At 40.5% G+C, this 27,857-nt stretch overlaps 1 protein-coding gene across 1 annotated transcript; it reads right to left on the reverse strand.

Annotated features, from left to right (window-relative positions):
- Window positions 1–885: 885 nt before the first annotated feature.
- Window positions 886–27,857, reverse strand: dnaaf5 (dynein axonemal assembly factor 5). The gene is made up of 13 exons (XM_007556405.2): window positions 27,287–27,857; window positions 25,924–26,108; window positions 25,595–25,719; window positions 25,268–25,386; window positions 22,874–23,106; window positions 22,243–22,467; window positions 15,477–15,620; window positions 13,628–13,793; window positions 10,858–11,005; window positions 6,872–7,022; window positions 5,121–5,277; window positions 4,600–4,791; window positions 886–1,487 (listed from the first exon to the last, which is right to left on the reverse strand). Exons 1-13 carry the CDS (start codon window positions 27,816–27,818, stop codon window positions 1,342–1,344), a joined length of 2,523 nt encoding a protein of 840 aa, XP_007556467.1. The 5' UTR covers window positions 27,819–27,857; the 3' UTR covers window positions 886–1,341.

A 27,857-nucleotide genomic window follows, 5' to 3' on the forward strand; every position in this document is an offset into this window, starting at 1 on the left:
TTCTTCAAGTTTTCTTTTTGAAGAATAGTTGTGTAATATAAACAGAGGCCTGCTAACGGCCTCTGTTTATATTACACACACACACACAAGCTGATAACAGCTGTTTACATTTTACTATAAATATCGTTGACTTTTATTTGGCCATATTTTCATTAGTAAATTTCTGAGTAAAAATTCAGAAGACCTTAAACATTTAACTTACCCTCCCCATCCCTCACCAAACATTTAAATACAAATGAAACAAATATCATTTTAAGACTCAAATGATGTATTATACAATGATTTTTTTAAAAAGTACTTGCCTTCCATTCAGATGTTTTTTATTTTTAACAAACATGTTGTAGAATGAACAAAAATTTTATTTCTTTAATAATTCATTGTTGAATGAATTTCTTTGGGACTTAAAGCCATCCAAACTAACTTGGTACTGCGGTATTGTCTAATTGCCCCTTGTGTTAATCATAAATTAACAATGATTGACCAAATTCTTTGGCTTAAATTCAAGAGTCAAACTAACCCCTGATTACTGCCAGACTCACAGAAGCATGAAATTACTTCAATGGAACCAGTCTTGACATTTCTTCAAAGTAAAGAAGAGGGGAAGAAGATGCTTCCACACCGACACAAAATCTCACTTCCTGCATCTGTAGCAATCCTTAATAAATTGAACAATTTGGGGAAAATTAATGTTTTCTCTATTTCTAAATGTCTGTTTCTCATCTGCTGTGAAATCCACTTAAATCAGGGTGTGAAGTGCTGACTTTTGATAGGAGGAGGACAGCGAGAAAAGAAGTAGGTAACAGACAAGAAAATACAAAACAAGATGAACACAATAAAGGGGAAGAAATGGTGCAATGAAGGAAGGAAGGAAAGAGAAACAAAAAACACTTTTCCATACTTTTATTTTTTTGAATACTTTTTAAGAACTGGAAAATACTTCACGGTGCATTACCTTCAATCTGTTGTGGAAATTCAAAATACACATAAAAAGTACAAAGTTTAAAATCAGTAGAAAACCATTAAGCTACCTACATTTCAACACACTTTTAACTTGTTTTTAATTCACATTTATGTAGATGTTATTTTTGTTTAAAAATCTCACTAAGCCACTTTTGATGTTAAAAAAATGCACCATGACATTACATTAATCCCATATGATATATCTTAACAGTACAAACAACATCAGCTGTTTTACAGGAAGGAAAAAACAAACAATAAACAAAAACAAAAAAAACAACATGAACTCTGCAGTAAATCACAATGCAAAGTTTTGGTTTTGATGGGGAGTGAAGGCACCAGCTTCAGTCTGGCTGCGTTTTGCATCTTTCTTGTGCACGCCGTCTAATGGTGCGAAGTGCGTGTGTGCAGTGAGCTGATGTGCTGCAGCAGGAGGTCGCAGTGAAGGGGGCTCCTGTGTTTGTCCCTCACAGCCTCAGCCTCCCTCTGCAGAAGAGACGGGTGAACCGAGCTGCCGTTCTTCAGGACTTCTGCACAAAGAAACCACACACACACACACACACACACACACACACACACACACACACACACACACAAAATGACACAGCAAATCAACTGGGCCTTCGCGGTTTAAGGACACACACCAGTAATCTTTAGGTAAACAATTGTATTACTTTAAAAGAAAGTAATACGTTATTCTTCTGGCATCTTGCTCACAGTCATGACTTTGGTAATCTGAACTGACTTAAAATCAGGAAAACCTGACTCTGATTTAATGATGAGCTTTACCTGTTTACATCCCATTGTAGTGAAAACTAGAAACAATGAGGAGTAACAAAGAACCTTCACATTTATGAGGATTTTAAGTACGTTATATATGCTATAATTTGATCACGTGTTGTCAATGTACTTCAATTTTTGTTCAATAACATATTTTAATCCTTTAAAATATCTTATTGCTTTAAAAATGACAGCAGAGTTAACCTGAATCAATTTTCTAGTGGAGCGACCTCACCAGAAGATGGAAGTAGAGCGCTTTCACTTCCTCATGAAACAGTTCCTTTTCTTTCCACATGGAGGCGATAAATCCTTCTCTTTCACTTTTCTCCAACAATCTGTAGATTTTTGGAGGGGTGTAGCAGTTTTCCTACACAGGTGGACTCTTCGGCGATCAAGATATTAAAGTGCTCCTCCAGTGGTGACATGCCACCAGTTTGAAGGATTCAGCCTGTATTATACTTTCTTTTGTTGTTTAGGGGATTTTTCAGGTTTTCTTTAAGTGCTACTCAGTAGGGATGAATGTGGTGGGTGGGGGGGGGAAGGAGTGGGGAGCGGACTCTGAGATAAAGGAGAACAATGACGGCTTGTGAGAAGAAGTGATTTAAACCCGTGCCAACAGGGAGACAAGGAGGGATGAGAGGGAGAGGATGGGAACGCTGTCCATCATTCTGTCAGGATGCGCTGCAGACATCCAGCCACTTCAGAGACGTGCGTTTGAAATATAAGAAGCGTAAGAAAAGGATCAACTATTAACCGAAACAAGCACGGGGGGGGGAGACAAAGCAGAACAAAGAGCGGGGAGGGAACAAAGAGCGCTTCAAACACCAGGAAGGAATGCTTCCACGTTTGGGGAGCGGTCAGATGGAGACGGTCGCTCAGCAAGATGTGAGGTCCTCCCGTTTCACAAAGAGACTCCGAGGTGTCTGCGAACGCGCCGTGCTTTACTTTACAGAGTCCTGGCTCACCCATGTGTTTCTTAACTTCAAAACAATGGGATGGAAGCTCTTGACAGGTGAAGGAATACGTAAACTTTATAAGAGCCTTGCAAAAGTATTTGTGAAACTTTAGTTTTCCACGTTTTGCCACATTACAACAAACGTCAAAATGTATCTTATTGGGCTTTTAGGTGAGAGTACATTGATTTCAAAAACCTTTAGAAATTAAAATCTGAAAAGTGTGGAATGCATTTGGAAGCAGCCCCTTTTACTCAGATGCCCAGAAATAAAAACAGAGAAGCCACTTAATTTTACTGTGGCTCTACCAAACAAATTCCAACAAAATGCATTTAAGTTTCGAGATATTTATGTGATTTTTTTACATCACATATAACGTGTGATTATGTTAATCACGTGTGATTATGTTAATCACACGTTTAACGTGTGATTATGTTAATCACACGTTAATTAGTAGATCTGTTGTTCCTTATTATGCGAGTGCTCTCTTAAAGTTCACAAAGAGCCCAGAGACCGAGTTCTGTAGCGCTTCAGATGTGGTTCTGGGTGGTGGTGTGACTTCCTGGATGTGTTATTGATGCAAATATTTCTGGTAGGCCAGAAATTCATAGGAAAGGTTGGGCTTTCTAATCTGTAACACAATTTTTATTAGATGAGGGTAAGATACCCTGCTTTTTTTCCTACCTCGTGTTGTCAGAAAAGTTCTTTTTAATCGTTTTCTTGGTTGTGCAGGACAGTAATTGGGTCTGGACATGACAAGAACAGCTGAACCCAAAAAGGTTTGTTCATTAAAAATGATTTTTGATTCAACAGGGGGTCAGTTCTAAATAAATTTAAAAAAAATCCAGGTTGATCAGGATCACTTTTGTTGTCTTAATCGATGGCATCAGGATTTGATAAAACACCTGGGATCTTTAAAGATGTGTAAATTTTCACTGCAGGGGAACAGTTAAAAAAAAAATAAAAACTCAACTTCAACTTTCTAAAAATGTAGAAAAAAAATATTACTCAGCCTATTTAAAAGGGCTTCAAATGTTGGAGTCACATTAGAAAACAATGCATGGAAGCTCGTCTTTTATCTGGTGAGCATGAGAATATCCCACCGCTCTCTTTGTCTTCCCGAGTCCTGGAGATGAGAGATCTCATCAGGAGGCCTCTCAGCTTTGGCAGAGCCGTCAGCGCTCGCCTGCATCCTGTCAGAAGTAATGACAGCTAACATTCCTGATAAGTCAGGAAAGAGCAGAAAGTCCCGGGGAGCCGCACACTTTGGGGAAAGCCGCTCGGATTTTTTTTTTCCCCCCCACTGACGGGGCCGTAAATCGGAGCCGCTGTGGAAAACGGGGGCCGGGAGAAGAGGAAGGGATACCGACAGATAAAAGATGGAGGGATTAAGTGGGATGAACGTGTGGACAGATGTGAGGAGGTGGCAAGAAAGAGAGGAGGAGGGGTCGTCATGTGGTTATCATTAGGCCGGTCACACACAACTAAATCCATCTATCACAAGTGCTTGAACACCAACTTATTTAGATATTGCGACTGTAATCGGTGAAACTGCTCGGTCAGTGTTTGTTGGTGACCGACCAGCCTGGTTCTCGACGGATCTAAAGTACTTCGGCAGGAGAAAACACTCGCGCTGGTCTGGGTGATAAATTGAGTGGAAAAGAAAAATACAAGAGAGCTTTGAAATAAGAGAGAGGAGGTCCTGCTGGCTGTATGCCAGAGGAAGAAAATGTTTTGACAGAGGTCATCCTGAATTCCTCTCATCCCCATGAGTTAGATTTTTTTCCCTCTTTTTTTTTTTTTTTTTAAAAAAAACAACTAATTTCTAAAATATGAATCTGCACCTTTCTTTCAAAGAGCCAAAAGAAGAAGAGCTGTCTTATCCTATCATCACCCCACCCGGTCTCACCCAGCACTTGGTCCTGCATGGAGCTGTCAGGGTCATCCAGGTGCAGCAGGAGCTGCTGAAAGAGGAGCTGCAGATGGGGAGCGCAGAGCTCCGGGTCGTAGCCTCCGGTCAGGCTGGACAGCCACAGAGCGACGGCTCGCAGGGCGGCGCTGCGAACCTCCTGGCTGCTGTCGTCCAGACGCTTCAGCAGCTCTGCGGGAGAAACCTGCCGCTGTCAAGGTGACCTTTACGGCACAGGATGTTTGCATTTTACAGTGTCAGACTTCAACGTGTTTTATTGGGATTTTATGCGATAAAGAGTTCAAGGGGTCATGAATTCCAAAGCTGTAAAAAGTTCATTTTGCATCCAGCTGTGTGAAGGGGAAGAGGTTGTCTCGCTCTCCAAATGAAGTGTGGAGAGCCACTAGAAGGCAGAGATAACCTCCACCCCCCCGCACTCCCCCCCTGATCTGGAGAAAACAGGACAGCTTACCCAAAGTGGCCACATGTGCATATGAGGCAAAAAAAAAAAAGTCTCCTACCAGGATAAATCTTGTTCAGAGCCTCATGGTGTAAACTGGTTCCGACGAGCTGGAGTGTGGCAGAAAGAGAGCGACAGGCCAACAGTCGGCTCATCTGAGAGTCTTCATCCAGGGCCGACAGCACCAGGGGGCTCAGCTTTTCCTCCAGACTCAGGAGCTGCAAGAAGACATCGACTGGAACTCAATAAGGGACAAATCTGGTCAGCAGCTGACCAAATGTGCTTTTAGGCATCGAAGTTCAGAACCTGGACCTGCAGCTTGGTGAAGCACACGCTTTAAAGATTCATTAAATCAATCTGACATGATGGTCTTAGGGACATTTCGTTTTAGTTTCCATTTAAAGTGAAATGTAACCCTTACCAGACTAGCATTATCTGCATTTTAAAAACAGCATAAGATTTAAAAACATAGTCCAAGTTCAACCATGACTGTGTGGCGAAGAAAGAAGGAAAGAAAAGAAATGCGTGAGAGGAAGAAAGAAACAAAGAAAAAGAAAATTCAAGATAAAGTCTTAACATACAATCACTTTTTTCAGTCTTTTATTTATTTTCCATGCTAAATTCAAACTCCAGATTTCTACGGTGTGTGTAGGAGCCCTGAGTGGTGAGAGGGAACATTTTAATCACACCAGAAGTGTGAAACAGAGGTAATGGATGGACAAGGTGAAGCTGTGTGAACTCAGCCAAAAGCTACGATGTGATTACTTAAACCTCTGTCGCCCTGCGCGTTTGCTATCGAAACCAGGCAGGCAAAACAATAAAACAAAAAAAAAAAAACACACGGAGCCACAGTGGATACAAGAAGAGGAGGAAAACTTGGCAGATGTTTCATCCGCCATTACGTCAGTGACAATCTGAGAGCGCCAAGTGTAACTGGAGCTGTAAATTGTTTTCACAGGGAGTAAGAGAGGAAACAATGTTCTTATAAAAGAAAGGCTGCTTGATTCACCTGTGGAAACACACACACACACTCACACACACCTCTTTGCGGTTCCATCTGTCAGGACGTGTTATTTACTTCATCTTTACCGTAAGCTCATTCTAAGCATCCGGTTTTAAAATCACCCGGCCTGACTTAATCTCCACACTTCGGGCTTTCTAATCTTGTGAGGATATTTAGGTGACACAAGATAGCAGCAGTTCGATCATGCACACCTACGCCATTCTCTCATTGTCCCGCAGGGCTTCGCACCAACTTGCAGTGGCGGGCGTGTCACCGAATTAAGCTGCTTGACCCAGTTTGGACCGACAGGTCAGCATGCAAACGTAGGGACAAGTGCTGCCAGATGTGCATGTGTTTGTGCGTGTACTGCGACGCCGGCAGGCAGGTGCGAGGCCGAGTTCTGGCAACAGTTCCGACGTTTAACCAAAGTCCAGAACAGCGCCGGCATTGTTCCTTTTGGGACAAAGGTATGTGAACCCGCTTGCCTCCTCGTGCACCTGCTACCTGCAGAGGCCAACTCCCAAAGCCAAGAAGAAAAGACGGTGGAACAACGTGTTTTTCCTCAACGATAAAAAAAATAACTAAAAAATGAGTTGAAACAGAAAATCTGAAGTCGACCCCTGGGGGGTTTCAAGAATGCACCTTTCTCATTACGTCCGAGTCAATAAAAAGTGTTCTTGCTGGTTGTCATTCGACTGGAAAGGGACCAGAACTGATGTTTGTTTCCAGAGCAGGAGTCGTCCAGCACATCTGGCAATGAAATCATGGCGTTATAATGTCAATTCTTCTGTGTTTGTGTGTTTGCCCACCTGTCCAGGTGTAACTGCCCCTCTGTGCAGCAGGGCCAGCAGACAGCTCAGGGCCGAGGTTCTGACGGCGGCGGCGGTGCGGCCCGCGTGCCACACCAGGTTTGGGAGGAGAACGTCCCGCAGGAACTTCTCCGACTCGTCGCGGAAATGCCTGCGATGACATGATGATCGAGTCAGTCCAAATTACATCACGTATAGCAGAGCCTGCCGTGTGTTAGAGGCTGCAAAAGAATTGAGAAAATGTTCCTAGTCAAAGTCCAGGTCCAATGAGAATCTATGACGAGGCTTTAAAAATGAACGTTCCCAGATGCTTTCCATCCAATCTGACTGAATTTGAGTAGCAAGCAGCAGGTATTTGCACTAATTCACTGCTGCAACATAACTGATGTGATTCAGTCATTTTCCCACACTCTGGAAAGCAGACTAGTGGAGAAAGAAAGAAAAAAAAAAACAGAAATAAAAACATCTGGGTTTCCCTCTCTTTCTGTTTTCCATGCTGGCTTCGACCCTCTGATATCAAACTATCTGCACCTGCGCTCTCTCTCCATCCCCCAACCAGCGATTCCTCCATATTTCAGCTCTGGAGCTGGACTGAGAATCCAACGGGTGCTGTCCCTGTCTCACAAAGTAACTGTAATGACACCAGCACCAGTAGGGGGCGACTGTGCATCAAAAATACAGCCAGAACTCTCACACCTCCCTAGCTAAGTTTCTTCACCGTGAAATGTGTTGACAGCTTGTCAAGAACGACGCCAGGTGTTGAGGAGTCGGACGTCGCTTTGTGATTGCAAGTATTCAAACTCCTAAAGGTGACACAGAAACTCACACTGGAACTGGTTTATTCTTTTGTACTTCCAGCCAGGCATCAACAAAGGGAGAATACAAGAATCAGCTTTAGCTTTAGTAGCTCGTTATGATCCTTTAAAATAAACTTCAGGAGTTTTCTAGATCACTCTCCAGGAATGTCAAATATACCACAGACCATGCAGAAAAAGTCCAGGGTCGGGATTCAAATTCTGGACTTTTTAACTGCAAGGTAAGAAAGCTACAAACATTCTGACATTTATTGCATCATTTTCAGATGTCATTTCCAAAACTCCCTGTGTGCTTCTCCCCGCTGTTCTGGAGCCCAGACCCAGATTCACTTTAAACAAGCTAAATGCCATCTGGTTTTATCAAACGCGATTTGTTCTCAAGTGACAAAAACATGCTCCCAAAATTCACCTGCTCTCGGTTCAAGTTGCTGTAGCTTTAAATTATTGGTGCCATTGGTGTATCTCCGTTATACACCTGGAGATTACTGCTGCATCCTCTATTGTTTTAACAGCTCACTGATCTTTAGGTAATTGGCTTAATAGTAGATTGTTAACACGTGTTATTAATGAATAATAATATGCTTTCATTTCATGATGACATAATAATATGTTGCCACTGCCATGGGGTTGACGGATGGTATTTTCAATGACTTCTAGAAACAAAGGGAATGTCTTAAAGCTCTCCTTCAGCAATTGATTTTTTCTTGAAACTTTTTCTTTAGAGCAAGATTTCTTTAAAAAAAAAATATATATATATATGCACCTTCTGCAGGCAACTACAGAATGAAAGAAAACCAAGCCACACTTTTCAGCTTTTTATAGATTACATGAATATGACATTGTAATCCGTAGACAATTTTGCTTCCACTGCTCGATTATGCCTATCAAGTGACATTTCAACACAATTTAGTGTAACATGATGTACGTGAAAAATGCTGATTCATTGTCTGCACTGACATGAGAAAAACGCGATACTGTTAATACATCCAAAGGATTATGAACATCTATTAGCTATTAAGGTCTTTCTTTCTGAAAACTGACTAAAAATGTGTTACGAAGGCAGGAATGTCTTGTTTCAGCAGTTTTCTCGGATATGTTACAGATTATAGTCATTATGGATAAGGGCGCAGTTCTAACTGCTTTGTTATGGCTTGTTTCATAAAGAAATCCATATCTGAATATACCTTCCTTTCTTGTGGTAAATCTCCAGGCTTGAAATTAAAGAAGCTTGATTTAGTCATCTACACAAGCTTGAAAGCGCACTCTTATCTCTTTGCAAGCAGCACGTTATTTTGGTCTGCCACATCCAGGGGGAAAAGGTATAAACTTTCGCTTCTTGTACTTAACTTTCATGTTCAGCTTTTTAATCACGGCACATGAAAAATCCACATGAAAAACGACGTTACGAGGGCATGTGGATGAAAAGGACCTTCCACGCAACTTTCCCTTTCAGGTCCTACACCGAGGTGTCATTATGTCATTTTGGGAGCAGAACAAAGAACCAAAGTTTTCTGCATGACTATCATTGTCCTCTTGATGACATGCGGCGCGCGTGTGGCCCTGCAATCTGCCGAACAAAGATCAGGCCGTAAATCATGAATGGAGGGGAATGAGTGGAAATGTTATGGCAGACCACACAGCTCCGCACGCCACGAGTTAAGCATTTGTTTGGAACCTTTTTGAAGGTATAACATGGTTTCTGTCTCTTGGTGGTTATGTGATTAGCAGAGATACATCTCAGGAATGAGAGTGCAGGTGGCTGAGCAGGGAGTGCACAAGGAACAGAGGCTTCTTTTGTTTCACATCAACATTTGTAGATGGAAGAAAATAATCAGACCAATGTAGAGCTTCCAGTTTGCACAATCTTTGGCAGAGGATTTTGGCTCCAGAGCTCCTTCTGTTGTTTAAGTGACAACGATATTCGTTCTTGTTGGGCTCCTTGCGCTACGTTTCATTGTGCTCCTCATACTGTTTGCAACCAGTGGAAACAAACCTTTTGGCTGCAGCTCTAGCTTTTAGCCGTACAGTGTGCCGATTGTCTTTTGGATGGACAGGAGCAGCTGTTGTGACTGCTGGGGCCCAGAGAGGGCCCCCGCGTTTAAAGCATTCTTTCAGTCTGCAGCTTGACGTCCAAGCTGGCGGCCGCTCAGCTGGGGACTCCGAGGAGGGAGGTGGATACGGCTAAAGCTGTATCAAGACGCTCCTGCTGTCCCAGCTCTCTAATAAGTCAATAACCATTAAATTACTGTTTAATTTTTTTTTCTCAGAAGGCTGTCGTCCTTCTACAGGAAAGCCATTTATATCTCTTAAACTTTCTTCATTATGTTATGTAACAAACACAAACCTGTACGTATTTTATTTGGATTTTATGCGACAGAACAACACAATATAGCGTATTATTAAGACGTGGGAGGAAAAGGATGAAAAGTGTTGTAAACATTGATATTCATCCCCTCTAAGCCAATAATTACAACTGCAAGCTACAGTTTTTCCAAGTGGCTTTAGGTCTGTTATTTGACTAGGCCATTTTAAGAAATTAATATTCTTTGAACTAAGCCATGCCATTGTCGCGCAACTTTTAGTCAAAATGATTTCCTCACCCAAATCTCTAAGGCTTACACACTGCAGATGGATTTATACAAATATTAGATCACACACAGGTGGTCTCTGTTTACTAATTACGTGAATTCTGAAAGCAGTTAGTTGCACTGGCTTTGATTTAGGCTTATTAAAGATTAAAGGAGGTAGACTAACGTGCATACCACTTTTTCCAGATTTATATATAAAGCTAAAAAAATAAAAATAAGGTATAATTTTTCTGCCATCTTGCAGTGTTGCATTGGTCTATCTCCAAAGTTCCACTAAAATCAATTGAAGTACATGGTTGTAATGTGACAAAAAGTAGAAAAAACAACAACAAAAAAAAAACAGGATAGTTGAAAACCTTGCAAGACGCAACAAATGGGTCTATTAGTAGCCAACATCATAAAAATCAACAGGATTATGCATGTGGGGCAGAAGTGCAGGATAAACAATGAGCAGGGCTACTCAAAAAACAAGACAGAATCAGACAAAGGCTGACACTCACCATTCTGCCTTTCTGCAGCGATAACAGGGTGGAAACTGTTTCACCTGGTTTTAAAGTTAGAGTGTGTAAAGCGTCTCTCTCACCCCTGGGAATCCAGTGTGTTTTTTGCATCCAGCAGCAGCTTGGCGAGCATCGTGAAAACACTCATCCTCATTTCCATGTCTCTGTTTGGCTGGAGGCAGTTATGGAGCAGAGGCATCAGCTGGCTCAAAAACTCCCCAATAACTGGACCTGCAACACAGAAACGTTCCGACGATTTTTTTTTTTTTTTTTTTTTTAATGCAAATCTGTTATAGAGAGGAAGTAACTATCAGATACAGTTTTTAACCACGCTGTCTTCACATCTGTTCTTTCTGATGAAGCATTTCAAGCCCTTTAAGACAATATGGCTGCAGAGTTGTTTTGTCTCTGAGAAAAAAAATTAAATATATATATTAACAACCTAAAGGAAGTAAGTAAACTTTTAAGTTGTAGAAATAGAAAATAAAATATTTATGAAACATCCAAGTTTATCCAACCCCAGAATTTTAAAATTGTATTTCTTAATAAAATAAAAATATATATTTTATGTCAAAAACAACTCAAATTAACAGAAATCTCAGTCATTTTGAGTCAACTTTTAAAGGATAAATAAAAAAATGTTTACATATTTACAGCTAATATTTCTGCAGTGGTGGGAGTTCAAATTATTCTGACATCAGAATAACAGATAACAAATAATCAAAACATGTAAAAAAAAAATGCCAGGATAATTTAAGAATAATCAAATTATCCTGAAATCAGATGGGGGTTTTTTTTGTCGTAATTTTACATAAAAGTAAAACTTAAGAGGAAATTCAGTCAAGTCACCAACTCAACTTTGTATAAATCAAAGTAATTATTTTCCAATTTGCGGGTTTAGGACAATAGTGCATAAAAACACCATATCAATTACCAAATTAAAGCAGTTTTTTTTTTTTTTCCAACAGCCCTTGGGTCTGCATTGTTGTTTAATGACCAACCAAACCATTTGGTCAAAGTGAAATGAATTCTATATTTCATTCTAAATCTATAACTATCCTTTTTTTCCTGTTCAGGTTTTTGAGGGGAACCAAAGCTTGTATCTACCTGTGAGCTCTTAGAAAAAGCAAAAACAGCATATAAACCAGCTGTTTTAAATTTGTTTTGAACACGGACACATGACGGAATGACACGGCAACTAAAACCCACACCCATTCCAATCCGACCGCTGGAGCACTATTTAAAAACAATAATCAGTCCTCAGTGGACTGGTGAGGCAGACGGTGACAAAGAGTGATGAGGAAATACCCAGACCTTTTGATGGAGTGTTTTTTTCTTTAAACAAACACCTTTTACAGGAAAGTAACTTAACCTGCAAGTATTTCCAGTTCCATTCATGCCCACACACTTATCTAACAGCAGTCCACCTACATGTTTACACAGCTATATATAGCGAGCAGAGTGTTTATAGTAGGTGATAAGTCCCGGTGCCCTGTTTGGACTGAACGCTGACCAGCATGAGAGGAGACAGGGGAAGTCCTGACACCAACTGAGGATGTGAGTCAGCCTCATAAAGGGATCAAAGGACAAAGGAGGAAAACTCAACAGGAGACATTGGCAAGTAAAAGGAATGAGTTAACTCGAATTAAACAATGGGATTTCATGGATTTCTTCATGAGTAAATGCAGACAAAGGAATATACTTCAACGTAATAAACAAACAAAGAAAGAAATAATGATCACTTCTGCCAAGCACTAACATCTCTCTGGAAACAAAGGAGGGAAACGAGACCGTGCCACATCACAACCTACGAGACGTTCAGCCATCAGATGAAGAACAAAGGAGTGCACTGAGAACGTGAAACGGCAAGATCTGTCCCATCTCAGATCTCAGCTGTCTAAGAACCGCCATCTGATGCTTTGAAGACGGTCAAAGTCTTTGTATAACATCCTGATAAGACATGGTCTCCTTCTTCCACCTCAGTTGTTTTTAGGGAATAAAGATCTCATCTACAAAAGTGAAATGTAAATAAGAGCCTAAGTAGCTAAATCTGCTTGTGAGATTAATGTTCCTACTGTTCCTCTATATTGTCTTAAACAACCACATGGTTTGGACAAAGTAAAGGCAAAATGGTTCACTTAGAGAAATAAGATTGAAGTAAAAAACACACGCACGCACGCACGCACGCACGCACACACACACACACTGGTGGTTCTAGCACCTTTCACAAAGTACTTCAAGGTGGGATTAGAGGGCCTTTCAGCCATTTTCATGTGTGGAGGAGGCAGAAATCCAGACACCTCTGTAATAATGTTTCTGTGTCACCAAGCTAGGTAGTCACAGGTCAAACAGGTTAAACAGTGACAGATATAGCTGAATACATGGCAATCCTAAAGTTTAAGTGTTTTTGCTACAACATCATTAATAATCCTTAATGAATTATATATTGCTAATGTGACTGGACTTTGAGCTATTTTGCAGAGAATAAAGAGCAGAAATGCTGGTGCCTTGCGCGTACCACAAAATGTTCACAACTGTAATTGCTGCAAAATGTGTTTTACAAAGTTTTCCAACACTTGAATACAAATGCATGCCACAGTGTTTGGATTTATATTTGCACCACATTTAAACAAAACACACTTCACTTGCCTTCCACTTTACAGATATACTCTAATCTGCCTCGGTCTGTTACATAGAACCCCGATAAAAACCATTTCATTTTATGACTTTAAAAAGTTTTAGATGTATGAATGTGATCATGTTGAGTTTAATTAGGTTTTTTTTTTTTTTTTTTAAACCACCTTACCTATTTTTCTGACATAACTTCTGTTCTATGATGTATTGAAATCTCACCTGACTGCGTGAGGACGATATGCAGCTGGAGCCTCTGTGGGGAGTAGCTAGACCAGGTGTTGACAGAGGCAGACAACCAGTCCAGCAACTGTCCCATATGTCGCCTATAGAGCTCCAAGAGGTCCAAGCCCTGAACCTTACTCAAAAAATGTACGCTCTCCAAGGCCTGTGAGAAAAAAGGTAGAAGCATGAATACCATTCCTATAAACAACATAAGTTTGGTAAAAAAAAAAAAAATTAACATACAAAACAACTGGACAGAACAACTTTAATTTCAGCTATTGAACATAGTCCATTGATTTTTAAGGTCTAATTCCCAGAAGTACAAAAAAAATAAAAAATCAACCAATAAAGTTAAGGATGGAACAAAACTGGAGAGACAAAAAGGTTTTATAAGTAAAATCAATCAAACCAAAACTCATGCACTGAAGAAACACAGGGGAAAAAAAACAAAACACAGGAAAAACACAGGAGCTTCCAGAACATAAACACACACAGGTGAAAAAAACAAAAAACACCTCTATAAACCAAGAGGAGAGAAGAAGATGAGATGGCATGGCGAAGTTGGAAAGTCCTGAAGTTATTTTGTGGTCCCTGCGTCTTGGGTCATGCCACCTGGCACCATGATAAAACGTTTTGTTGCTGGGTTCGTTTACAACCCGTTAAAGTTCTCCGACTTTCTTCAGCCATTTAATTAAACCATGAAAAAGGAAGACTTTTATTTAGAAAATATAAACATCGGCATGTTAAATGAATAACTGTTATTTGCTGCTAACAATTAAATGATAAAATGTCAGCCAACACCAGTGGGTTAGCTAACATTTACTACAGTTAACGCTGTGCAAAGCATGATGGGTCTGTCCACCAACTACTAGCTCACGCTCAGGGCAGAGAAACTGACCTTTAGAGCATCTCATAGTTCCTTTTCTCGTCCCTCGGGGCTGAACGGTGACAGAGAAACTGTCTGAGTCACTGCTTAACTTCCTCTGCACAAATCTGGACAACCCTGAGCTGTCCGCTGATGGGAAAGACATTCCCCATTTCTGGGAAAACAAGACTTCTTTTCCTCTGGGGTCCACGAATGCCCAGGGCCAATTCTCACCCTCCCTCTCTTTCCTAATCCATTCCTTCCCATCTCATCTTTAATACCGCCGCCTGTGTGAACGTACACACGGGATGCAGACAGACGTAAACACACAGTCACGCTGGTGGCCGGTGTGGTGTCTGCTCTGCGTCTGTGCCAGTTTCTTTCTGCTTTCCTCCCTGTCATTAGTCGACGTCGGCGACAAGCAGCTGGATGACACGCTGCCCTCAGACACCGACGGCTTCGCCTCTCACTGCTCCCGTCGGCCCCTTTGGGTTCGGAGACTGACCACTCGACAAACCCTTAATGCCAAGCGATGAATTGGGTTTTGTGAAGCCGATTATGAAAGCAAACTGAGCTCAGCCGGATGACACAAACCTACTGAGAAACGCCACTCATCTCTCCCCCATCTGTTTTTCCTCTATTCCTGTCAGTCTCATTTCTTTCTGCACACTTCATCCGCCTCCTTTCACCCGAGACTGGTTTCAAAGTTCCACACCAAAGGTGCAATTTCAGCTTCCCTGGCTAAGTGGGTAATTATACAGCTGGTCGTACTCACTTTGAAACTGTACAAATGCTTACATTCCTTGAATAGCTCTCGCTTTATAAAACCCGCTTACCTTTCTAATAAAAAGCAGGAGAAAAAAAAAAAAGAAATTGTGAAAGGTGTAACTTTAGAGTCCGATATTGCTTTTAACCGCGGCTTCTTTTTTTTTCCCTCTATCTGATCAGAAGGAATAATTCTGTTGTGTTGCATTTCCTCACTTTTGCACTGAGTTGTGGATCAGTGGAGAGGCTCTGGATGGTGACCAGCACCTGCAGCAGCTGCAGGCTGGTTGAGCCGCAGTCAGACTCACACTGATGCAGCAGCACATCCACACATGCCAACAACTGCTCCAAGTATGTAACCTGAGGGAGAAATACATGGAAAGCATAATTACCACATTTCCTTCATACCAACAGAAGTTCACACACACTTGACCTGTTGATTCTTTTAGACACATCTCAATAAATTACAATTACAATCTTTCTGAAGTCTTTTAATTTAAAAAGATAAACTCATATTTCATTGGTTTGATACTTCCACAAGGAGGGCAAAGGTACAACATTATAAAAAGACATATTTGTAGTCGATATTTGTTGCTGTCGGAGGTTTTCCTGTTTCTGTTGTGCCGCTCCAAGACCAAGTAATATTTTTTAACTGTAAGCAAAATAAATAATAAATGTTCAGTAAAAGCAAAGCTGCCCCACAGCATGATGCAGCCTCCACCATGTATGTCTGCAGCTTGTCTCTTACTTTGGAAGGTTTCTGGTGTCACCTAAGCAAACTGATACATTTTATTTGTGGTTTCTGGTTCTTTAAATGTTGCACGTTTTATTTATTTTCAATTTTTATTAAGGTTTTTGATAGAACTTCTAAATATTTAGTCATTACTTGATGATGTTACAACTTTGCTTTTTTTTATGCTGCTGCAACACAAAGATCTTCTCAAAGAAACGTTTTCTACTGTGGGAAAATCAAATTGAACTAAAATATTTCAGCTTCTTTTTGATTTCAGTAAGGAATTCAATGTTAAAGTTAAAGCAAAGCAGCCACAGAGCATAATGCAACCTCAACCATACATTATATTGCAATTTACTGTACATGATTTACTATGCCATCATTTTTGGACCATGCGGCATCGGTGCAGATTTGTTCACTCCAGTGTGAGGTTCTTCAAAAAGAGTTAATTTCTCCAGTCTGAGAAAATGCCACAAATGACTTTGACGGCATGGATCTCAACAAAAATGTTGCAGCATGGAAAAACCTCCACAATGTAATAGACGAGCAGCAACTCTCCCTTTTTTCCTCCTGCAGAAAATAGAAGCGGAGCGAGTCTGGGAATGTGTGATTATCATCATTTGTCCGCTATTGTGGTGAGGTCATGTTTATACAAAGAGCTGCGGCTCGGGCTAATTTCCATGCCATCACTGGGATCAAGACCTCTTTTCCTGTTTTCACCTGTCATTGTGGGGCTTCGTGAGGGAGCGATTGTAACAGAAAGGTCTAAGTGAGTTTCACAATGAGATAATGGAGTTTTTTTTCTTCTGTGTGAGCGGTCTAATAGTGGTCCACAACACCTATTGTTGTGAACCACTGATCAGCAAATAGGAAGACAAATGCTTTCCTGCTGTGTGCTACGAGTCAGTGATGTGGGAATCCTCGAGTATGAATCAGCCTCTCAGTGGCTCATAGGAGAGGCTGCTGACATTTAAAATCTGACAAAAGTATTCACACCCCTTGAGCTTTTTTTTTTTTCTTTACGTTACAGCCATAAACTTCAATGTACTTTATTGGACTTGTATGTGATAGACTGACACAAAGTGGTGCATAATCGTGAAGTGCAAGAAAAAATTATTAAAGACTTTTTTAACAACTTAAAAATCCATAGTAGCCCATGTTAACTCTGGAGGAGCAGCAGAAATCCTGAGCTCAGGTGGGAGAAGCTATTGACAGGACAACTGTTTGTGCACTTTACAAATCTGGCTTTCATGGAAGAGTCGAAAGAAAAAAAAAAACTATTAATGAAAGAGAGCGGTCATATGTTCTGTCTCCAGTTTTCTTTTTCCAGGTCTCGTATGGAATACAACAAAACATGGGAAAGCAAAGGAGGTATGAATACTTCTAGCAAGACACTGTACACACATTAACGTACAAACACAAGACACACAGGTTACACGTGTGCAGAAAACACCCATCAGGGCTGGAAACGGGGTAAGAAAAACCGAGAGCGGAAAAAGTGCTGCAGTTTAATGACTAGGTTGACACCTGCAGGCAGGCGATGTACACCTGGTTATATTGTAATAGGCATGCTCCAGGGGCCTCATTACGCCATGTGGCGCATCTGTCCACCACTGTACAGTGCATCACTTGCATCCAGCCGGCTCCTCCGCAAGGAGCCTTAGCAGGCGATGAATTCCTATCCAGCGGGGAGTTAACCCCATCCTGCCAGACACACTGCTATGGCAACAGGGAAACAAACACCGGCAGGGTGTGAGAGTGTGGGTAGACCCCTTTGCAGTCGGGTAACACTTGCCCTTTTTGGAGCCGAGTGTCACTGGATGCGAGCCGTCTCCAGCTGGTGTACACGTGCGAGGCGTGCTCATGTTGGAAACATGTTTTTGCAATCAGCAAAATCCTTTATGTTGCAACAAAGTGAGATCTTTTTTTTTTTTTTGACTAAGACGGCCTTCTGCAGATCTGCTCTGTGGGGTTACGCATTCTTCAAACATACAAATATTCATTCTTAAAAAAAAAACGGGTTGTTCATCAATACAGCACCTATGAAAAAGTATTCACACTCTTGGAACCTTTCCCTCATTTTGTAAAGCTACAAACACTTGACAATGCATTGCAATAGGGTTTTATGTGGAATATCAGCACAAAGAAACAGGGAATGGTGAAGTAGTAGGAAAATGGATCCATGGCATGACATCTCAAAATGTTTTAGAAACAAAAAAGTGTCAGAGCCATTTATATTGAGCCTTCTATAATCCGATACCTAAATAAGATGCAGCACAAGCAGGAAATAGCAAGAAACACTCAATGCGAGAAAAAAAGTCAGTTGATTCGAACGCAAAGTTGTACCAAACCATAAAGCTAAGCTCAAAATTATCCATACATTTGGCAACTTTATATACAATGTATTCGTTCTACTGACTGGAGTAATATTGATGTTTAGGAGTGATCCAATCGGAGTTGAATTTGTCAAGTGAGTTAAAAATCTTATTTTCTGTTGGGAGATGTTTTTACTATAAATTAAAATCATTTACAATATAAATCAACAAATATTTAGCTTAATAACACATCAACCTCCTAGTGAACCAGGGTGGTGGCATGCTATGGGGATGATTTTCATTGGTAGTAATGTAAAAATGTTTTTTTTACAGAAAGAATCTACAAAATGTGAAATTCTAATAAAAGTTTATGGTTGCAACGTGAAAAAAATGTAAAAAAAAAAAAAAAGTTAAAGAAGGCATCAACTTAAGCTTGAGCTCCAGCTCTGTTTTTCTTATTTCTGACTGGAATAACTTTGATAAAAGGAGCTCTCCTGTTATTCAAAAAGAAGACAGAGCACATACTGTAAATCACTGGGAAGATGGTAACCTCTGTAGCTGCTGGCTTTCTTCGTCTCCAATTTACGAGCAATATTTTTAATTCCCGCTGGCTGAGCATCCTGCCGTTTATTTTGGTACGCTGTCTTTCCCTCTTAACAGGAATACGGAAAAGAAAACAGAGTTGAAAGAGCCTGAGCGCTTACGTCGTGCAGACGCCTCGTATATCAGCTTTCTTTTTTTTTTTCTTTTTTTTCAGCTCCCAGCCGGGCCTTGAGGTTCCCACTACTTCTGCTTACTTTGAAGATTATTTATGTTTAATTTCTAAACAGGCATATACTTCCATCCAAGTCAAACATCATGTCTACTGTACTTTCTCTTTGCCTCCTGTTTGAAGTGGCATGTAATTCTATCAGGTTAAATCCAAACACTTCATAAATGTCTTAGCTATTAAAAATAAAATGAAAGGTTTAGTTTCCAGGACTTAGAGCTGCTATGGAGTGTTTGGAAGTAAATATATTTAACGAAATCATTTTACAACAGAAAACAAGCAAAAAGCATGATGCTAGATCTATTGCGGTCTAATTTACAGATGAAGATTCAGCTCTCTGCTGTGAACAATGCCTGTTATGAAAAGAATGTCGCAGGTGGGCTTATCCAAACTCAGAGCTCTTCAGGGACAGCGCTCGCTACGCTTTGTCCTCAAAAACAGCGACAGAGAAAGATAGATGGAGAAGGAGACGAAGAGGAAGCAGAGGTCTGCCCACATCTGTGCGGCAGCGTGTGACTCTGCCGTCCTGTTAATTCTCCGTCCGCTTGACCCCTGCCGGACAGCGACGGGGGACGACAGGAGGTCGGTTTCCCCTCCTCATTTATCACCGGCCTTGACCGAGTTAGGCTTTAAAATTTGAAGGCACGGCTGAACTGTAGCGGCGAATCTTGTGCGCTGCCTCGCCTGCTCCGCAGGGCCATGACGGGGTCACGTGAAATTAGTGGATTTTTGCTATTATTATCTCACAGAGGAAATTCTTGAAGCCCAGTCTGAGCGAGAGGAATGGGGCCATGGGTACAGATGAGTCAGTTTTAAAAAAGCGTGGGCAAAAATAGTCCTCTGCCAGACAACAGCAAGACAAACTTTTTTGGTGCAAGAGCAAAAAAGATGTTTAGACTTTTCCACAAGTGAGGAAACTTTTTCTAACAACAATGTAGATGCAGCTGATGAGAGACGCGTGAAGGCAGTGACGGTCTGATCAAAGTCTTGAAATATTAGATTAGAAAAACATCACATGAGCTGGCAACCATTTTACCAGAGTGAGCATGTTTTTTTGGAATTACTCAAAAACAAACCCGACGAACCAACTGCTTTTCTTGGATAGTCTCCAACTTGTGACCCTTTTTAGCCACCTTGTCGTAACAACCTTCTCTTCATCAAACGTTTCAACCTGTCTATCATTATTCTTGATCAAATGGGCTAAAGTAAGAGCTACAGTACATTGTAAACAGGATTATTATACCAATTTCATGCTTTTTAAGAGGTATTTGATCTGCTCTTAAATGCTTTTAAGAAGACGGAAATTAAATGATTATTTAACCAAGTGTACAAATCTATTACAGGTTTTCTCAAATTCACACAGCATGGATCAGATACATGCATCCATCACCACTGATACCTTTGGTAAATTTTATTCTTACGCTGTAGAGAAACTATGGAGTTACTGAAGTCACCAGTTAGGTTCTGGAAAAGTTCAGCCTGAATGTTTGACCACGCTTCTGACCAGAAGTTGCAGGGCTCGCTAAAACTGCCTGGTTCCGTGGCACAAACCTCAGTTTAATCATAGTCCACTAATTTTTAAAAGGGTTGAGATCAAAGAAGCAGATTAAGGTTAGCCTGGTTTATTCAAATCAAGTTTGATGTGTATTTTGGATCTTTGTCCAAAATATCTTTGTCTTTGAACACCAACTGTGTCAAAGTTTCAAAGATGTAGGAAATTGGTGGCCTCATTAGGAGTCCTTGATCTTCATTCCATCTACTATTTGCAAAGCACAATAATACAGGATAACTAATCCTAACATCTAATCGTGATACTATTGCTGAGTATTGTTTGCAAATAAGCCAAACTACATGTCAAACAATGTCCCCAACACTCTTTTTGATCCTTAGTTTTTCAACCTGCCACTAAACAGGCAGGTCAAATAGATTATTGGGTGCAGAATGTGCATCCATGGCACCAAAAGCAAAGATTCCTGGATTGTATTTGGTCATTCTAATTGGTTTCCTTTCTTTTAATGGGGACAGTTTGGGTTTGATGGCTGAAACTTTGGGTGTTTTCACATCTGAAAGTCCAGTAGACTTGCTTTGATTGGGAACCAAAACTGCAACATTGGGAGTATTTTCCATTGATGTGGTTTGCTTTCTTACTGCACTGTGTCAAACAATCCAAACTCTTTGAAAAACCTGTTTGTCTCCTTGCCTGTGGTGGCACTGCACCACAAATCACTCCACCAAGAACCACTGAAGGAAATGACACAAAAACCTCAGAAGAAGACATGAGATCAAGTTCCTTTGCAAATTATAAACAAAAATGGAGTAGCGTCAGATTTTAGAGGCTGTAGAATATTTTTTTGTTGTTGTTGTTTTAGTAAAAGATCATGTGCCATTTCTCCAGCTAGGTATGCACATTTGTTCAGGTTGTATTTATCCAGAATGCCCTGCACTATAGACCGCTTCCGACTTTTGGAGTGACCTCCAGCCCACTTGCAGCCACATATGCATTTGAGAGTTCACTTCAAACTCACTGAGATCTAGGTTTTTAGGCGGACCAGAGTTGACTTTTTTGGTCTACATCAGAGTGCGATTGTGCATTCACACCTCTCCAATCGAACCAGACTTTCGAGGCAAATGATCCATCCATCCATCCACCCATCCATCCATCCATCCGTCCTCTTACACCCTTGTCCCTTAGTGGGGAGGGCCCATCCATCCTCTTACACCCTTGTCCCTTAGTGGGGAGGGCACTGGTGCCTATCTCCAGCTACCATTTCGGGCGAGAGGCAGGGTACACCCTGGACAAGACGCCAGGCAAATGAACTAGAGTTTGATTAAAGCGGACTAAACAGGGCTAGTGTGAATGGACCCTTTGAAACCATTTGATGCTCTAGTTGGACAAATATCCCAAAAACACATTAAATGAAGCTGATGTTAAGGTTATGGAAATCCCTGATCTCAATTCTATTTAAGAATAAATAAAATATATTTATTTTACTCACAGTCTCATATAAAAAATATATGGACTGTGAGTCTGTGTAAACTTCTGGATACCGCTAGGCTTTTTAATGGGCACAAATGACTCAGATGGCCAGAAGTACTTATGAAAAGTCTGGTAAATAAAACTGGTAGACCACATTCTTATTCAGACTCCAGTTATCCTCTGCTGACCTGCTGATATTCCTGGCAGACTTCGGGCTGCACCAGGGTGTCTACAACCTGCTGGAGATGTGGTTTTAGAAGCGGTTTGGAGCCGCCTCCCAGGACTGCAGCCAGAACCATGAGGGGGGTCCAGGGGTGGGAGTGAGAGCTCGGAGTCGTCACATGTTCAAGGATCAGCTTCAGGAACACAGGTGGGGGGACAAAAGTCCCGATCAGCTTAGCAGCTGCCAGGCACTGTCGGTGAGCACAGACAGGAAAGGAGACAGAAAAAAAAACAGGAGACGTCAGGAAGGAGAAGAGGAGGAAGTCCTTTTTTTTTTTAATCTACCACACATCAAAGGTCTTGACAATCCATTATTGTAAACAGGTGCATCCTAAGTCCTTGAACCCTGCTTGGCCCAATTTAAAATATCACCCCCCCCCAAAAAAAACAAAAAAACAATGAACTTAAATGAATGTTAAACAGCTGACTCAACAAATCCCTTCGTCTCACTAAAACTTTTATTGTTGCCTTAATTTGGATTCATAAAACACACACACACACACACACACACACACACACACACACACACACACACACACACACACAAAATAATGTAGCCCATCGTTCCCAGCTGATCAAAGGTTTTCTGGGACTTACGTTGTTCACCACGTCCCTCTCTGTGTCAGTACAGGCCCGGTAGAGCAAGGCCAGCATAGGCTGCAGGTGCTGTGTGGTGTGGTCCTCGGCGTGCAGCAGCAGCACAGAGAGAAGCTGGGACGTCCGGACCCGGGTCGCCACCAGCCAGTCGGTCACATCGTGGCCGATAGCTGGTACCAGTCTGCTTAGGTTTCTAACCACCAGTTCTCTGCAGCCCAGTCCTGGACGCTCCACTGAAGGAAAAAAAAAATAAAAAATTATCGGAATTGAAAACTTAGAATAGACATTCAGGTTACGACGAGCCTTGTTTGTAAGACTAAAAGTACTTCATCAAAAGAACAATCTTTGGTCAATTGGATCACAAACACAAAAAGACATGAATCACTCATGATTGTATTTAGTCAAGTTTAATGAATGGCTGTGTCCAGGCCTATTTTTGAATAGTCGCTGAGTTTTTGTGTTCGTCAGAAATAGAAATGAAAACAAAAAGGGTGGTTAGAAAATGACAAACACTTTGTGTTCTTCCAAACATTTTCAATTTCAAGATTGTAATTTGTCAGTGAAAACTTTCTATAAAACACCCGAGGTGGAATTTTACCTCGCAATTAATGTAAAACTTATAACTATGGGATGATTTAAATCAGCGGTGCCTAAGTCCAGTCCTCCAGAACAACCGTCTTGCGACTTTTAGATTAAGCAGAATATTCTCATGCAGGTCTCCAGAGGCCCAGCAATGAGGTATTTCTTTGATTCGGATGTGTTGGAGAAGAGATCCATTTAAAATTGCAGGACAATAGCTCTGGCCAACTGGAGGTGGAAAAATCTGCACGTACTTCAGTCACTCTGTGCGTAAACATGGTAGAAACATCCTAAAACTCTTGCAGCTGTAATTGTGAAATCCAGCTCTATAAAAGCGCTAAAAATAAACCAATTCATATATTGCAAAAATATTGATAAGCATGTGTCTGATTCCTTCCAATTCACAAATGTGCACTGTTTCGTTTTGGTTTTTCACATAAAAACCCAACTAAACGCACTAAATTCTGTAATTATAATAAGGTAAAATGTGGAGAAAGATTAAGCGTCGTAAAAAAAATTTAAGCACTGTAAAACATGGAGCACATTGGGAATGAATTTCATTGTTAATTTTGATTTAGCCAACCCTCGCTTCCTTTCTCTCTTGTAGAGGCACACTGATGAGAAAGGAAGCAAAGACTAACGGCAGACGGATATAAATCAGACAGGCAAACCACAACAAGCCTAAACAAGACCATTTCTGGATCTCTTTTGGTGTCTGACAGTGACCTCTTCACACGGGGTGAGCCGGCAGATTTATGGTGGCAAGAAAGTGAAAGACAAAAGGAGGAGGAAAAGAAAAGCCTCCTCTTTTTTCTTTTCCTTCTGTAGGAAGAGCTGGTTTTCATCCATAATGTTGCTTTGCTAGCTCTGAGGTTTGGACAGAAGCTTTATGACAGTGCTGAGTACACTCACCCCTGGCTCTTAGGTAACACATGGTGACCATGTTCAGGTTCAGGCTCATTCTGTGACCTGAGGCAAACATTAATCTTTGCAGGCCAGTGCCTGCCCTGACAACATAACAATCATAGAAAGCCTATTTTCATAAAATGGAATAACCAAGAGAAGCTACAACAAAAATGTACGGCTTTATTTATTTATCTTGTTGCTATTACAGTACCTCAATGTAATGTGCAGATGTGAACATATGAAAAAAGATCAGATTAAACTCTCAAATTATTATTTTTTTTCTTATTGGTTTGTATTACTTAAAAAAACAAGATGATTTTTTTTTAACTGTAGCTATATAAATTAGGATTTTATTACACCTTTTAAAGAAGAAAATAAATAAAAAACATTACAATTTAAAGTGGCAACATTTGTACTGATCTGTGGCTTTACAAACTTCTCAGAAAAAAACACTAAGGTCATCTACGCTATACTTTGGGATAGTGCAGTTTCACTTTTTAAACCCAGTTATTAAAAGAAATAAAAATTTTTATGATATTCCAATTTTTTTGGAGAAACCAGTTGCAGCTCCAGTTCAGGGACAAATACTCTGGTACTTAAGTTCTCCTATCAATTTAAGGCATGAAAAATTTTTGTTTTCCAATATAAAAAAAATCACAATTGAAAGGTGCGCAGACAGTTGATTAAAATAAGTTCAATCAGAAACTATGGTGACTGTAAAACAATAGCCCATGGTCTGCAGCAGATTAAAGGGACAGCTGGTATTTTTAGTACAGAAAACACATGTTATTTTGAGACAGGTACAAACTTTTTATTTTTTATTTTTTTGCATTTTTTCAAACAAGTGACACTTTTTCACTGAAACGCATAGAAGTTGAAAGTAAACATGTTATTGGTACAGTGACTGACCTCCGGGTGGATAATGAGGAGGTGGGCTGAGGAGGAAATCCATTTTGTCCTTTATGTCATCCTCATTTTCCTTCTCCCACTGCAGGCCTGCTTGTTTCCACAAATCAGCTGCTAACAGTCTGTAACATTTGGTAAAAACATCCCATATTTCTTAGTTAACCACTCTCTCAAAGAATTCATTGAGATTTCCATTATTGAAGGAGAAATATTTAAAACCCCATTTTATTCAGCTTGAATTCTATGCTAAATGTGTAGTAGGGGTGCATTTCATTTTGCACTCTCAACTGTCTAATATTTGGTAAATGATATTATTTTGTCAATTCAAACCTGATTTCTGGGATCTCATCGCTGATGCTGCTCAGCAGGAGTGGAACGAGTTTGTGGAAATATGAATATCGATCTCTCATGTTTAAAAGCCAGTCACCAACAACTGCAGTCACAGCTTTTCTCACCTGAAACATAAAAGAAAAATGAGGAGCAGTAGAAAAAAAACCCAACTTTTTTTTTGCTTGTTTTACTTCATATACAAAATAAGAAAATCTTTGCTGAAAGGTAAGAATGTAGTTTTTCTACAAACCATAAAGCCCTCTTTACCTGTGTTCAGGGTGCACACAGGTAAAGCTTTCTAAAACACGCTTAATAACAAAAAGAAATACCTGAGGTGAGTCGTCAAATAGTCTCTGTGCGAGGTGTGACAGCACATCATCCACGTTTTTTCCGCTGCCATGCTGTATGACTGCTCCAGTGGCTTCGATGGCTGAAACTCTGACCCGCGAATGCTGATGACTTATGGTTTGCATGAGAGGCTTTACCAGACTCTCAGCTTGCATGTGAAAATGTTCTAAAAGAAAGAAAGAAAGAAGGAAAGAAAGAAAGAAAGCGGATTTCAATGCGTTTACGTTTTAATTTTTACATTCAGACTTTCTGTCGGTATCAATTTAAATGTATTTAAGGCTCATTTAATGTTTTTTCATTTCACAAGACCTCACAAGACACAAAGAACACAGGATAAAAAAAGAAAAGGATATAAAAAACAAAACAAAATCCCAGTGATGATTCTGTCAGTAATCATCGCTAGTGTTCCTGGAATTGAGCTAATCAGCTGTCAATGCTAAATAATTTTGTGGAATAGTGTCTATAAGTAGATTTTGGCTCAGTCTAAATCATTTGAGTTGCATTAATCCAAAGTGTTAAGGAACAGGAAGCCAGATTGGTTGGACCAGACTCCTGAGCCAGTTAAAGGTAAAGATGGATGACACATCTACTCTTAGCATTTCCAAACTTCCCTTTCAATTTGATTTAGTTCCTGCAAACACTAGTTGCCACCTGATATGAAATGTTTAGAAGGCATTGAAGTAGGCATTAGCACAATTTTCCGAATTATTCAAATGTTTCACCACTACCAGTTAGTTTTATTTTAAACAACCCGCAAGTCAGCTTCAAGAGTGTTTTAAGAAAATGAAACCAAACTCTACTTTTTCTTCCAGTCTTCACTGTCTGTTTTTTATTTTTTATTTATTTATTTATTTTTTTGTGCAACTGAACTAATTCCAAAAACCAAATTGGACTTTTCTGCAAGTGTGACAAAAACAATGTAACTTTGTTCCTGTTGCAGGAGCAACACTGCAAATTTTGTATTAATTTAATGTGCTTAAAAATAACAGAAGCGGCAAAAGAAATAACAAACACTCATTTGAATTTAATAAATAAAAGTTATAGTTAAATCGGACTGATTAATCTGACTAGTAGTAGCTTTAAATTTAAAAAGGCATGACAGCCTAAACAACTTCTTCAAGCATTATACTACTCTCTTTCCATCCTGACTTAAAAATATCCTTTCTTGTCATTTTGATAATAATGTCTGACCTGGAATCATCTAAATACTCCAGCTTTGAGACTAACCGAGAATGGAGAAAAACAAAACAAAACAAAAAAAAAACAACAACAAAAAACTAGCAACTGTGGCTGCGCAGTAGAGAGTACTGTAAACGTGTGTTGTATGAATCCAAGGTAACCAACCTGGCACAGACTTTGCAAAGCCAACAGTGCATCTGCAACTTTCCTTTTTGACATCCGGAAACGGGTCAACGATGGTTCTCTGCAGAATGTTGATCGTTTCGTTCAGATAAGGCGCTAAATGTTTACCACACACCTCCACCACCAGAGTCAACAACTCCACAGCCGACAGCCGAAGCTCTTCCGACGGCTCCAAGATTTCTTTGTCGCCGAATCGCTGACCCAGACAGGGCATGAGATAGGGCAATGCTTCCTCCGGTTTGGGGACACAACGAATAAACTCTGTTATGATCGCAATGGTGGTTTCTCTGCATTTCTCCGTTGGGTCTGACAAACACTTGAGGAGAGGCTTGAGCAGAGAAGAGAATACTTCCTGTAAAACGCCGCTGGGGAGTCCTTTATTCACAGTCTCCTTCCTTATCGACTCAAGAGCCCTCTTTCGTGTCGCCTTGTTGTCCTCGTTCAAGCAGTTTAAGTGCCGGCTGATACCTCTCAAAACCTCAGAGGCAGCATGCTGGTCTCCAGCCGCTGCCATCTTAACTATCGCTATGACAACCGGTTGCTTCGCGACAAA

The sequence above is a fragment of the Poecilia formosa genome, unplaced genomic scaffold (assembly GCF_000485575.1).
Source record: "Poecilia formosa unplaced genomic scaffold, Poecilia_formosa-5.1.2 Scaffold78, whole genome shotgun sequence".
NCBI classification, from domain to species: domain Eukaryota; kingdom Metazoa; phylum Chordata; class Actinopteri; order Cyprinodontiformes; family Poeciliidae; genus Poecilia; species Poecilia formosa.